Consider the following 14,355-nt stretch of genomic DNA (forward strand, 5'->3'; position numbering starts at 1 on the left):
TCCACGTACATGTGGTTAAGAGCTCAGAGACACACTCAGGAAGTGCCTTAAAAAGTAATGGGAGGCATTCATGTGTCCGGAAAAAAATCAACACTTTTAAAAATGCACTAAGAATTGACAGTGGGGGACAGAATAAATTAATGGTCTCAAAGTATCACCCGAAGAATTTTATTAATTTTAAAGAAGTCAAAAGCACTTTACAGTGGGGAAATCTGGTGGACGCCACCAGAGCCAAAGGATCGAAGTTAACATCACCACTAACAGGACTAGTGGACAAAAGCACCTCCTAAGGTGAGGAAAGAGGGGCATGTCTTACTATGAAGATGGCATCATCTGGGGCATAACCACGTGGGAAACTTGAGGGACTATCTAGAAACCAATTGGCCTGGTCTCTTAAAAAATGTCAATATTATGCAAAGAAATGCTATAATAAATGGACTATAGAGACATGATAATTAATTGCTGCATGTGAAAGTACTGGGACACCTGGAAAATTTGAATATAGTGTTTCTTTGAGCCAGATGAAATAGCCATTTTTATCGGTGAAAAGCAGTCCAGTATCAGACATTTCATATGGTTCAATCTAAATAGATTAATGTATCAATGCCAAATTACTTGAATTTGTAAACTGTACTGTGGTTATCTAAGAGGATGCACTTGTTCTTAAGAGATGTATGCTACTGTATTTCAGGGTTGAGAGGAATTAAAAAAAAATCCCACGTGGCCCAATGTTAACAACTGGTGTTTACAGGTGAAAAGTACATGGGTGTTCATGGCGATGTTCTTGTAACTTTTCTAAAGAAAAAGTTACAAAAAACTCCCAGAAAATTGCATGCAGTTCTGCCCTCCGAAGCGCAGCTGCGGCCCCCGCTCCCTGGGTCAGCGTGGGAAGCCCTCCCTGCTGGGGAGGGTGGGCCCCTCGCCAGCGGGGTCTAAGCTGGGCTCTGTCCCCCCGGGGCTCGGGCGGTCTCCCACCTGGGTTTCCAGTTCCGTGACCTCCAGGTTCAGTTTGTTCAGGTGCTTGTTCACGAAAGTGATGAGTGTCTGAAAGAGAAGCACAAGCCGGGCACTGAGATGGAGCCTCTTGTCAGTGCCGGAGCAGCGGCCGTGCCTGTGGCCCCACGGTGAGGCCATGGGCCAGTGTGAAAACACAGGACAAGGGCCAGCAAAGGGCCTGCAGCCCGGGCCGCCGCGCAGAGCTGGGAGAGGAGGAGCAGCCGCGAGGCTCTTCCTGCCAAGGGCCCGCGAGCTCAGCAGGGATGGGCTGGGCCGGCCCAGGCTTTGCAGACCCGGTCAATGTGCGGCGAAATCGCCAGTCAGGGTGTGAAAGGAGCAGCACCTCACAGGCAAGTCCTGAGGGCCAGAATGGCAGGGGCAGCATCTGAGCCCAGGATTGGGACTGGCCTCAGAGAAATTAGGAAGGCAGCAAAGAAGAAATTACCCCACTGGGTCCCTCCTTCCATGCAGGCACCTGTGCCCAGAGATGCAGAGGGAAACTGTGGGAGGAGGCGGAGAGGCTGGGTGTTCATGGCAGGTGGGAGGATAGAGTCGTGCAGCTCCAAACCCTTGAGAGAAGCTGTCAGGCCGCCAGGAGAAGAAAGGGACTAGGTAAGGTATCCAGTGAGGGAAAAAACAGGCAACATGGATGGAGCAGCTTGATACGGTTCATGAATTCCAAAAAGAGATGTTGGATTATGTTTGTAAACTGGTCTGTACCTGAATGTGATTATATTATAATTAGGGCTTTGATTGGGCCACGCCAATAGGGTGCTGAGTCCCTGCCCCTTGGTGGGTGGGGACTCACAGATAAAAGACATGGCAAAGGACAGAGTTGGAGCTTTGATGCTGGAGTCTTGAGCTAGAGCCCCGGGAAGTAAGCACACAGAGGAGCTTGGTTGTGAGGAAAGAGAGAAGGCACCAGGAAGAAATGAGACATTCGTCTAGTAGTCTACAGCTGGCCTTGTAGAGCAAGGCAAAGCCAGGAGAGCCTCATAGACTACAGCTGACCTTGTGGAGAAAACAGGGATGCTGAACCAGGAGAGATATGAACCCCGGGAAGAGAGGAACCCAGGAAGCCTGAACCCTGAACTCTGGCAGATGTTGGCAGCTGTCTTGCTCCAACATGTGGCAAAAGACTTTGGCGATAGAAGTAACTTATGCTTTATGGCCTGGTAACTGTAAGCTTCGATCCCAAATAAATACCCTGTATAAAAACCAACCAATTTCTGACAGTTTCCATCAGCACCCTTTTGTCTGACTAATACAATGGACATCCAGGGAGAAAAGCCCTGCGTCTGCAGAGGTTTAGCTAACCGTTAGGCCAGTTTCTGCAAGAAGCCTGCAGGTTGCAAGGCTGGTTTATCATGTTTTGCTGTATCTCTATTCCCTGCCCTCCTCCCAGGCACCTCTTTCCCACCTTTTTCACGACGTTGAGTTTGTCTGGTGCGTGGTCGAACAAGGTGTCAAAGGCATCACGTTCTGAAAAAGAGGAAAACATAATGTGAAGCAGCATGAGCTGACTGCGGGCAGGACAGGCACCCCAGGCCTCGGTCTGTGAGCCTCTGAAGGTCACATGGTCAGCTCCAGATGGGAATTCTTGGGATATGAGGCTGTGCTTGGGACTCTGGAACCCGGGTTTGGGATTTGGTAGGTGATTCTACCCAGGGGGCCTCTTAGTGTATGCGTGTGTGCACCTGCCCATGCTGCTACAGCATGGTAACCCTCCATGGGGGTGCGCGGGGGCAGGAACAGGCTCTACCAGCTTGACCTGAGATTGGCTGCTTCTCTTCACTATTTATATTTCATTATATCATGATTTAGTCAAGGCTTAAAAGCGTTTCTTCGAGGATAGAATGCCATCCAAATATCAAATAATTTCATCTCTTAATTTCCAAAGACAAGGTGTCCAAGGCAGACGTGATGGAGTGCTTAGGTAAGAAGACTGGGCATCAGGGAGGCCCAGAATATGAGCTCTTCCTCCTGAATGCTGTAGGTTGCTTTTCCTCTTTGAGTCTCGGTTTCCTCTTCTATAAAATGTTATTTGAAAAATGGACCTCCCCTGGGTTGTCATGAGAGTGAAGGGGAGAATATATGTGAATGTGCTCTGGAAACTCTGCAGTGCTCTACTGATAGAGGTTGTTATTAGCATGACTGAAATATTTTAAACTACTTGCTATTGTAAACATCTGGATCCTAGAAAACACCAAAAGCACCCCCTGCAGGGATTTTTCTTTTTACAGCCTCCACGCCCTCTGAATTGAGAGGTGAAAGAGTGGAGGGGATTTGAGACAGGAAATGAGAGATGAGTCTCCAAGAAGAATGGGGGTGGGGTGGGCAGGGAGAGGCTGGAAGAGCCCATGACCCCAGAGGCCTGCCTTTTCCTACTCTGGCACTGATGGGTAGCTCTGAGACAGCCAGAAAGGTGACCTTGACCTCTGACATTCACAGACTTTATAGCCAAACACAAAGTACTCTGGGAAATGGGAGCCAAAGGAGCTGTAATGCAGGGAGAGGAAAGACACACCTCCACAAGGGCAGGACAGAGTGGGGAGGGGACAGTCCTCAAGCCTCTTCCTTTATTCCCACAAAATGTTTAGAGCAAAACTGCCCTGCAAATGCCCAGGACCCTTCCAGAAGCCCAAAGCCAATGCTTGCGTCCAAGCGGAATGGGTGGATGTGGTTTTCCTCCTCCCACCAGTAGGCTGTCCCTCCCTGCCCAACCAGCCCTGACACCAGGCGGCTGCAGACACATGTCCAGGCAGCCAGCTGAGGGCCTGTTCTTCCCAGCAGCCTCTGAACAGCTGCCGCAGAATTAACCAGAGCCCCATTGTAGCCACCGGCTACAATCTCATGCAACTTACCATGCCTTCCAGAAAGAGCCCTGCAGGAAAAGGAGAAAGAAAACAGCGTGACTCTTCTGTCCCTTATGACAGCCCAGCCCTCTGAGAGGACGTTCCGACACTGCTGGCAGCCCATCCCACCCTGTCTGCCTGGCACCAGCTTGCTCTCAGCCTTCTCTTGGTTGAAGAACTCAAAAAGCCTCTTTCCTTCAGCATTTTATTCAGCAAGAGTCTCCCATTATTGACCCTTTACCACGTGATCACCCTATGCTGCACAGATATACTGTATTAGTGCAAAACCTTGGTGTAATGATGCTTAAAGGACTATTTCTTCTCTTCCTTTAAATCACAGAAGGGATTTAAGAATCCCTTGAGAAACAGTATTGGACTAAGGGGCTCAAGAGTCCTGACCAAATTTGAGGAGCAGAGCTGCTGTGGGCATCTGCTTGGCGAGGTCAGCTTTGTCTCTCTTTCACCCTAGCATGCCCACCAAGCTGCGCCTGCTACTGACCCAGGATAGACTTTGTTGAAGAGGACAGGACTGGGGAATCACACAGCAAAGTGTTAAGAGCATAAGCATTAGATTTGGACCACTAGGTCTAAGTCCTACTGAGCCATTCACTGGTAGTGTGACTTTGGGCAAATTACATAACTTCTCTGGGATGCAGATCTCTTTTCTCTAAAATGAGGATAATAACTTCAATGGGATGTTGTGAGCACTACATGTTTTAATATATAGAAAGACTTTCACAAAGTGCCTAGCACATAGTAAATGCTAAATACATTCTTTTCTCAATACATTTTTGGTTATTATGATTCTTATTATATTGGTTTATTCTAACTGTACAACTATCTCCCACCAAATGATCACTTGGGTGTGGTGTATTGGAAAGAACATGTGCACTTGGGTTTAACTGTTGGATAGAGCAAGGACACAGCCTCCTCCATCACCTTTGGGCAGTGGGGCTTTAGAGAGGGTAATCATTGCCTCGATGTTTATGGTGAACCTCAGTGAGATACGAAAGCGCGTCACAAACTGCCCTGTGTTGTCACAGTTAGGAGTACCCACGTTTATGCCTTTGTGGCAGAGATGGCAGGGAACAGCAGAAACCATAACATGCAGCTGGGAGATTGCTCGGGAATCTGCAACTTTACACTCCCTGATTCAAGAGTGTCCCACAAGCCATGCTCCTCTCAGGTTTGTCTTCCTCTTTTCTACAAGGTGAAATGGTGGGCACAGCCTGGCCCACTAAGGGGTGGGTGGGGGGCTACGGAGTGTGGTGGAGCAGGCCAATGGGAATTCTCCTTTCCCAGCAGGCAGGCCTGACTCAGGGCAGCTTCCCCCCTACCCCTCCCAGAACCAAGGCCAAGAACCAGTGTGGCCTGTACATCAGCTGGCCCCACGGCTGCCAAGACCCGGGAGCATGTGGCTTCACCAGCCCGATGGGGTCTCCCAATTGGGAATGTTGGGAAAGGCCACTCCACAACTCCGCACACACCCATGGTCATTTTTTTTCTCCAAAATATGGAACACTTCATGAATTTGCGTGTCATCTTTGCGCAGGGGCCATGCTAATCTTCTCTGTATCATTTCAATTTTAGTATATGTGCTGTCGAAGCGAGTACCCAAAACCATTTTTAAGGCATAGTTCACAGCATGGTCCAGACAGGCAGCATTACTGGGGAGTTGGAGGGAGTTTCCTAGAGTCTGGACGAGGCTCGGGACATGTGGGTCAGCTGTCCAAGAAATACAGCAGTAAAGGGCAGGTGAAAAGAAGGAACACCTGTTACCACTTCGAATCTTCATCACCTCTTATCAAGTTAGGAAAATACTACCACGTAGGAGACGATGAAACTGAGGTCGAGAATGTAAGGGACCCACCGGTAAACAAGTGACAGAGGCTGGAATTTAACCAAGGTGGGCTAGCTCAGAGGTCCCTGCTCTTTCCACTATGCTGCTTTTGTTCAAAAGGAACATAGAGAAAAGTTGAGGGAATAGGGGATGCTGAAAACTAACTTAATCCGGCTTTGCATGTGACCCAGGCTCAGGCCAGCACAAAGATCTCAAACCCCACAAAAGTCAACCTGATCTTTCTGCTTAAGAACAAAACTCCCATTCCCTATGGCAAATCTTTTGCGTGTTCTGATACTGCAATTTCTTAAAGTAAATGAAAAAGAAGGAAAAAAAAAAAAAACCCAACCCTCTAGGGTGAGAGGGGCTTTCTGGGTCATGGCACATGACCAAATAAATCAGATTCAGAAAAGGAAGAAAAACGTCCTTTTGAAGGTTAACAATTTAAATTCAACCCCATGTTTATGGCATCACGATTTCATGCTGGTTGGCTTTTTTGGGCATACTTTTTCCTGGAGTGCCACAAAATTAGAATTTTTCAATCACTGCTAATTCCCTCTCCCCACTTCCCCACCCAAGTTTGTACCTTAAGCATTGAGAGGCATGTTTTGAATGCATGGAAAAGGCTAAACTATAATCATTGGCTGAAGTCTAATCCCTCCTGCAATCCCAATAAATGAAAACTAAATATCAGCAAATGGATGAATTTCGGAGAAACATCTGTGTTCCATTACTGAATCGCTGGCAACAATGGTGTTGACATACTCTGTGTTACCAGTTATTTCCTCTTGGATTTGCCGAGACTGGAGGATTCCTTCTCGTTTCTGAAATGGGGGTGGGGAGAGGGATTGGGAGGAGAACAGAAAAACATGCTTTAGAAAAATACAAAAAAACTAATTAACATTCCTGATATTGAGAAAGTTCCTGGTGTATAAGAAATGAATTCATGAGACAAGATAATGCTAAAAATGAAAAGAGGCCCCTGATTTCCTGAGACTGGACTGTACCATTTGTACGTTAAGTACAATTAGCGCTTAGTCCAAACAAGTAGGCTGTTTCTTGGACAGTGAACTTTTCTTTCTTTATTGGAAGACATTCTGCTGGAAGAAGCAAACTGTTTGCCTCCTGGAGTAATCCACAGTAAACCAAATGAAAATGAAGGCCAGGGTGTGTCTGCCCTCCAGCTGGGGCCACGGAGGGAAGCTGAGAGAAACACATTTAACTGAGGAGTTGGGGTGGGAACTGAGGCCAATTTGGAAAATTCAGGCAGAGGCAGAGTTTTCTTTTTCTTTCTTTTTTTTTAAACAGATAAACATGGGAGCTCTTAAGTAAGTGGTACGGCCCTCCAGTAGCTAGCTTCTCTTTTGAGAAAAGGTTAAGTACCTCCATGTGGAGCCTCATCCCTCTGTCTTTCCATTCATCTGTCCATCCATCTGTCCACCCATTGTCCATTCATCCCCCTCCCCTCTAATCCTCTTCTTTCCCCTTTATTTAATTAATCAGTGCCTTCTATGTGCAAGACCCTGTGAAGAAATTAGAATAAATACTACAGCATGGCAGACTTGGTTTCTGGACTTAAGGAACTCGGACTAAAACAGGGGAGATGAGGCAGGCACTGCCTGTTCTCCCAGCTTAATTATCAAAAGGACCCCCTTTCACTCAAAAGAGTCTTGGATAATAAATTATATGGTCATCCTGTGCAGAGAGGAGGTGCTGAATAAGGGAAGAAAGGAGCAAACACTTTTGCTTGGGTGGTCAGGGAAACCTTCCAAGAGGAAGGACTCCTTGAGCTGGAACATAAAGGACAGATGGGATTTGGCTGGACACAAAGGAGAGGCCATTCCAGGTAGGATGAAGGGCCCCAGAAAACAACGTAGCATCAGGATGACACAAAGGTGTTCAGGAGGCTGTTTGGTGGGAACTGAGTGTCTGGAGGAATGAAGAGTCTGGAGGGTAGCTGACATTAGTCAGGGAGGAGTGCTTGGGACAGTTTAAATCTCATTGTGGGCATAAGGAGCCAATGAAGGGTTTTGAACTACGCACCAGCCACCTGCAGGAAGGAGTGAGGGTGATAAGCAGTTGTCAGCGTGAATCCACCCTCCATAAAGGCTGACACAAGTGTCAAGGAGGAGCTTCTGAGAGTTGGTGGCTCAGTTGAAACCTTTCTTTAGCCCCCTTCTCAAACTTTCCTTCCCATTCCCATATCCACAGAAACTAGTGCCTTTGCAAAATACTTTTGCAGAAGGAAAGGTAAAGCCAGAAAAAGACCAAGAGTATACCTGGACTAGATGAAGAAAAATGGCCTACCAAAGGAAAAAAAAGAGAGCATAAAAAAATAATAAAGAGATAATGTAAAGGGATCAAGTGAGGATAAGTCAGGATTTTTTCAGCATATATAAAGATTTCACGTGGGGCTAATGGAATCTGTGTCCTTGTCTTGTGAGGCCATTCACAGACATAAAGCCTCAATCTTGAACTTCATGCAGAAGGAACTGCTTTTATATGGAATGGAGAAGAAATCTGGGTTCATTCACCCCTCACACAGTACCCTGATCCACCTGGATCCACTGTTTCTTCTCTAAAGAGTTTTCTCAGTCAGTGACTCATGACCAATTCTCTAAGTCCTGCTTCTGCACCTGTTTAACCTGAAAAAGCAAAACAACCCATAAAGCCTAACAGGCATTGATGCCATTTTACGTAATGTGTCCTCTTTTCTCGCTCATGCTAACAAAACTGCCTACAGGAGAAATTAAACCAATAACAGCCTTCTGATGGCCTATAATTGAGCTCAAAATAAGGCATGAGATGTGTGCTTGTAATGACCACCATTTCAAAATAGGAGCCCACTCTGTCCTGCTCGAACCTTCAATCGTATTTTTAAAAAATATAATAAAATGGATTCACACATTATTGATTGGTAAAATAACACAATAAAGATGGTCTGGATTCACTAGGAAGATGCTTGGGCAATGATGTGTCGGGTTGGCCACGTATCCATAGCATACATAAAATGCTTAGCAGCATGTTGGATGCAGGTGAAATGCTCAGGAAATAATGACAATTAGTACTTTTCAGTCAGCTGTGCTTAGTGTCTGAACCACACACCTGCATGGACTATGAGCTTTTGATAGCCCTCTCTGCTTCTAATATGTAGTCTTGTCTCTTGGCAGGCAGGGCAAAAGTGTAATAATCTTATTTCCCCCCTCCTTGATTCTCAGCAGAGTTAAGCACCCAGAAGATGTGGGAGAAATGTTTTTGATTAGGGTCCTACTACAAATTGATTGAGGAACAATCAGTCATGGCCACCATTAGCTACTTCTTTCCTCCCATTAACAGCTGATCCCTTAAAGCTCAGCTCAAAGTCCTTTTGCCCTGGAAACTGGTCTGGCCTGGTCCGGCAATGCTTACATCCCTCAAGGCATTTTAAAGAGAAATCACAAAGAGACGACAGAGCTGCCATACACTTTTCTATTCCACAACCTTGGGTACTCTGGATGTCCAGGGAGCTGCTTCTGTGGGGAGTTCTCCCTTGTTGCATGTTTATTTGGAAAAGAACAGGAGCAAATAAACAAAATGATGACCTTTTGCTAAGTGGGCATAAAGTTGGAAAATGAAATTGAATTTGAGTGTTTAATGGGGTTAGGAGCAGAATGAGAGAGTCACTGAGAAGAGCACACCCTCATTGTGGAAATTACACAGCCATATGTGAATGGAAATTCCATCCAACAATCTGGAAAAGATGACTTGATGTCTCAGCTGTGCTTCTCTGGGTGGGAGAAAAGCAGCAGCTCGCTCAATACAGACACGGCCAGTTTGAATCTTAGATACATGCACACACACACACTCTCACCTGCACGGGTATCTGTTTCCTCCAATACCCATGCATCAATTATTTAACAAAAAGGATGATGATTTTTGATGGCTTGCAGGTCACCCTTCGTACTCTTAAACACAAATGCACACACACACACACACACACAGGACACATCTTTCCTCCTGACCCCATTGCACAGACCTCACAAACATATATACCACACACATTCTCAAACACATAAAACACAAACATCCCCCTGACACAAACATGCAAACCATAGTCACATGCCCTACACAGCATATCCTATACACAAGCACACACCCTTCCACACTTTGCACACTATCAGGGATAAACCCATATGCATCAGATAACTCTCTCACCTGCCTCCCAGTATGCCCACAGCCGATGGACAGTCAGCATTCATTCATGTGTTCTTCTAACTACCTATCTAACATGCCTCAGCTTTCACAGTGAGTCAGCAGCTACAACTCCTTAACATGGCAGGTATTTGTAGTGGTATCCATCTTACCTGGACCACAACCACTTGGATGGAAACATGGTCTGGGAGTCGGATTGGTGCCCGGAAATACTGGGACAGAGCAACCAGGAGATGTAAGATGGCCACCAAGCTCTTGGCATGAACAGCTACAATAAAAGATTTTAAAAATTAGAGACTCTTCTTCTGGGTTCTAGGCAATGTTAGCAAATATTCAAAATGTAGCAGTCCCACCCCCAATGCCCCTTTTATCCCACCCCCAAGGTTCAAGGCACAACCTTGGCCATCATGGATGTCCCACTGGGCCCCTCAGTTCTTGGCCAGATTCCATGAGGGTCCTCCTTGGAACATATTGTTGGATTTACGATGTAGTACCTCTATCACTCAAATCTAAAGTTTCCATTGGGACCCTGATGATTGCCAAATTCTGAGCTCAGATTAGCCCCCTTCTACTCCATGTCCATAATCACTCCAATTTACTGACCATGAACATATCTGTTATGCAAACCCTACCCCTTCCAGCAGATTATGAACTCTTTGGATTACCACCATTACTCACACAAAGCAGGCCCTCAATAAATGGACACTGGGTCAGGAACACGGAGTCCTTTCCTTTGTTCAGAGCTCTAAGATCCCTAAAGGAGCGTGAGACATCTAAAGGGCTTTGTTGCTTTCCCGGGCACCATGTTTGGTCAGTGTAGATGATATCTCTTGGGGACAGCTGGGAGGGGATGTTCATGACCCAGCTGGCTTCCATAGTGGCTGAGCCATGCGCTGAACATGAAGACATTCATACCAAGGAAGGCTGGGCCCCACTGGGCTGTAGTTCTCTCAGTAGTTGGGAGGAGAAAAACATTGTGATGCAATGGGGAGTACATAGGCAGTGTGGTGAGCAGATTGGAGCTTGAGTTCTGACTTCACAACTGTGCCATTTCTGACTACCCAACCTTGGGTAAGCTACTTAAGGCTTCTGAGCTCAATTTGCTCCTCTTCACAAGTGGGGATAATGGTTCCTATGCAGAAGTATAAGTTGGAAAAATCTGTGGTGATAAAGTAGGCAAAGTTCCTGGCTTATAGCAGGTGCCCAGGAGTGTTTGATACTTTTTATTATTAATATAACTTATTTGAAAGTGCTTGGCACCTAGGCCATTGAAACATGTTGTCTTCCTTCCCTTCCTTTCTCATAAAAGGGGAGATTCACCAGATACTTTACCTGCCTTCACCATTCTATCAGCCCTCCTGGCTCCGTATTACAAGGAACATTTATGGAAAGATCAAAAAATGCCTGTTGGGTATACTTTACATGCACTGGGTTCCCGATTAGAGAATCAGTCTGTCTGCCCTGGGATTGATAAGTCTGCTAGCAGCTCTGCAAAATCACCAAGAAAAGGGAATGATTCAGACATTCCTTGGGAGCTCATCAGAGTTTCTTGTTATCATCACTGCTTCAAAGAAGCTTTTCTACTGGCTATAAATAGCAGCTCAACACCACCTCCAAATCACAGATGAACTGTTCCTAGCACTAGCCTTCCAGAAGAATGTAGTTTTCAGTTTTGGACTTTCAGGCACTGTCAACCAAGTTCTACCTACAGTTAGTCTCAAAAAAGGCTCCTGGCATGGGAGTGACCTGTTGACATGGTGTGGTCACTGTCAGACAAAGGCAAAATTTGCATTTGCTCCTCCGTTCAGAACTAACATACTACTACCAGTCCAGCCACTGAGGGGGTCAAGAGGTTAAGAACACTTGCTCCCCATTTTTTTTTTTGAGGTACACAGGGCTGGGAATTAAACCTGGGACCTCATATGTGGGAAGCCGGTGCTCAAGCACTGAGCCACAGTGGCATCCCTGGTTGGTTTTATCATTTGTTTAGCTTGTTGTTTGTTTTTGTTTTTTCAGGAGGCACAGGAAACTGAACCCAGGACCTCCTATATGGGAGGCAGGCACTCAACTGCTTGAGCCACCTCCATCCTCTCCTCCTCCTTTTAATGACAAAACATAATGCTGGAAAAGGGTGATCAAACAGATTGTTCTACCTGATGACAATGACCATCACCTTGACTGTCACAGAGCTGCATCGTAGGTACCACACAGGTCATACACCCTTTCGCTGAGTGTTCCATCCTCCACGGCGACACACACACACATACACACTACATTCAGGATGTTAATTATTGTGTAAAATATAGTCATTTAAAGAAACCTGGAAAAATTAAGTCTAATAAGATGGTTTTAGGCTGGTGGTTCCCAAACATTTTTTATTAAGCAGAGATACTTAAACCCTTTCTTCCACTAAACACTTAGGTAAAAACTGATGAATATTTTTTGAAAAATGAAAAAAGGTATGCTAGAGCAGAAAGTTTCAATTTTTTCCTGTTTCAAAAATTTTCTTTAGAATAAAGATACATCCTTTTTTCAATTAAAATTTTAAGGGAAACGGATTTTGGCCCAGTGGTTAGGGCGTCCGTCTACCACATGGGAGGCCCGCGGTTCAAGCCCCGGGCCTCCTTGACCCGTGTGGAGCTGGCTGATGCGCGCAAGGAGTGCCGTGCTACACAGGGGTGTCCCCCGCGTAGGGGAGCCCCACGCGCAAGGAGTGCACCCATAAGGAGAGCCGCCCAGCGTGAAGGAGAGAGCAGCCTGCCGAGGAATGGCGCCGCCCACACTTCCCGTGCCGCTGACGACAACAGAAGCGGACAAAGAAACAAGACGCAGCAAAAAGACACAGAAAACAGACAACCGGGGGAGGGGAGGGGAATTAAATAAATAAAAATAAATCTTTAAAAAAAAAAAAATTTTAAACCACCTTTGCATATTTGGGCACCCTCTTCATTGCTGCCTCTCCACACATTCCCGGGATTTGTCTGTCCTGATGCTCAGCAGAATCTAATGCCACCATGTGTCTGCCCTGGGGTCAGGAAGGACATGGGCAGATAAAGAGCAAGGGCCAAGACTTCACTGCATAAATGGGAAGAGCAGCGGCTGCGCCAAGTGTGTTACTCTAGGGCTGAAAAATTAGAAGCAGTTTCCCAAACACGTCCTGTGGTGGAAGTATAAATTGGTGTCATTTTTTTGTAATATATATGTTATGACCTGAAAAATGCACATACCCCTTAGCCCTAAAATATCATTTCCAGGTATTTATCTTAAAGAAATAATTATGGCTATGGCTATGAGCAGAGAGATCTCATCAGGTCAGTGAAAAAATTGGAAGCACTCTGAAACTCATCAACTGTTAAATAAATTATGACAATTTCACATAATACCATGCTACATAGTATTAGAAGTAACATATAGAATATTAAATGATTTGTAAAGATATATATCTTCCAGCTTTGAAAAAATACATATTACATATAAATATCTGTAAAATATTTACATACGTATCTGTTAATACATTTTATGTTTAGTATAGATGTGTTTTTTCACACACACATGCACGAGACTTGTGGGAACTTAGCGCACTGCTCACAGTGTCTCTCTGTGGGTGGGCGGCTTCTGGGGTGGGAGAGGTAATAGTGCTCAGACTGAAGCTGGACTCTCGGGGTCTGATTCCTGGCTCCACCACTCACCATGTGTGTGACCTTGGACCATGACACTCCTGTAGCAACTATTATTGTGCCAGTCACTCTTCTAGGTGCTGGGGATATAGCAGTGAAGAGACAAAAACCCCTGCCCTCCAGAAGCTTATATTCTAAGTTGTTTAACCTTTCTATGCCTCAATTTCCTTATTTCTTAAATGGGGATAATAAAATTCTTACCTTAGATGGTTGGGTGAAGATTCAAGATTTAAAATATGTAAAATGTTTGGCACCTGGTAAGCACCAAAAACGTGTGAGGCATTAATATTTAACTGCATTTTCTAAACTTTCAATAATGAAAATTGCTTTTGTAAATAAAAAGAAGAAAGGAAAGAACACCCTAAAGCCCTTGATCAAGGACCCTGGCCCCTCTTAACCTGAGCAGAAAGATGACACAATATTCCCAGATTCAGCCAGGGAAGACAAGAGTGAGAAGGAGACGGAGATTTCCCCTGAGGATTTGTGCCTGCCTTGTTCCTTATGGAACAAACCACTGCCACTTGCAAGCAGGTCCGGCCCTTCCCAAGGCCCCAAGGCATTGCAGGGAGCTAGCTATGAAGATAATTACTCCCTCTGACTGAGTAATTCATCTCTTTTCTGGAAATTTATCTGAGGAGAATAATTCAAGACATGCAAAAAGGAAAACAAATTAAGACATTTGACTTGGCACTATCTGATATTAGCAATATTAGAAAAAAACCCCAAAAGGTCAATATCAATCTAGGTTTAACTATGGGATATCCACCTCATGAAATAGAAGTAGCTATCAAAAATC

At 45.4% G+C, this 14,355-nt stretch overlaps 1 protein-coding gene and 1 non-coding gene across 2 annotated transcripts in view; both read right to left on the minus strand.

Moving 5' to 3' along the window:
- The window catches only part of PARVA (parvin alpha), a 180,918-nt gene that overhangs the window by 17,897 nt on the left and 148,666 nt on the right, over positions 1-14,355 (minus strand). Inside the window, exons 6-10 of the mRNA XM_004452019.5 lie at positions 10,035-10,150; positions 6,457-6,515; positions 3,861-3,880; positions 2,417-2,478; positions 976-1,044 (exon numbers count right to left, since the gene is read on the minus strand). Of these exons, the coding sequence (XP_004452076.2) occupies positions 976-1,044; positions 2,417-2,478; positions 3,861-3,880; positions 6,457-6,515; positions 10,035-10,150 (326 nt within the window). The remainder of the gene's footprint in view (positions 1-975; positions 1,045-2,416; positions 2,479-3,860; positions 3,881-6,456; positions 6,516-10,034; positions 10,151-14,355) is intronic.
- Positions 5,359-5,465, minus strand: LOC111762654 (U6 spliceosomal RNA). The gene has a single exon (XR_002795718.1). It is a non-coding gene; the product is annotated as a U6 spliceosomal RNA (small nuclear RNA).

Source organism: Dasypus novemcinctus, chromosome 10, assembly GCF_030445035.2.
Source record: "Dasypus novemcinctus isolate mDasNov1 chromosome 10, mDasNov1.1.hap2, whole genome shotgun sequence".
Lineage (NCBI taxonomy): Eukaryota > Metazoa > Chordata > Mammalia > Cingulata > Dasypodidae > Dasypus > Dasypus novemcinctus.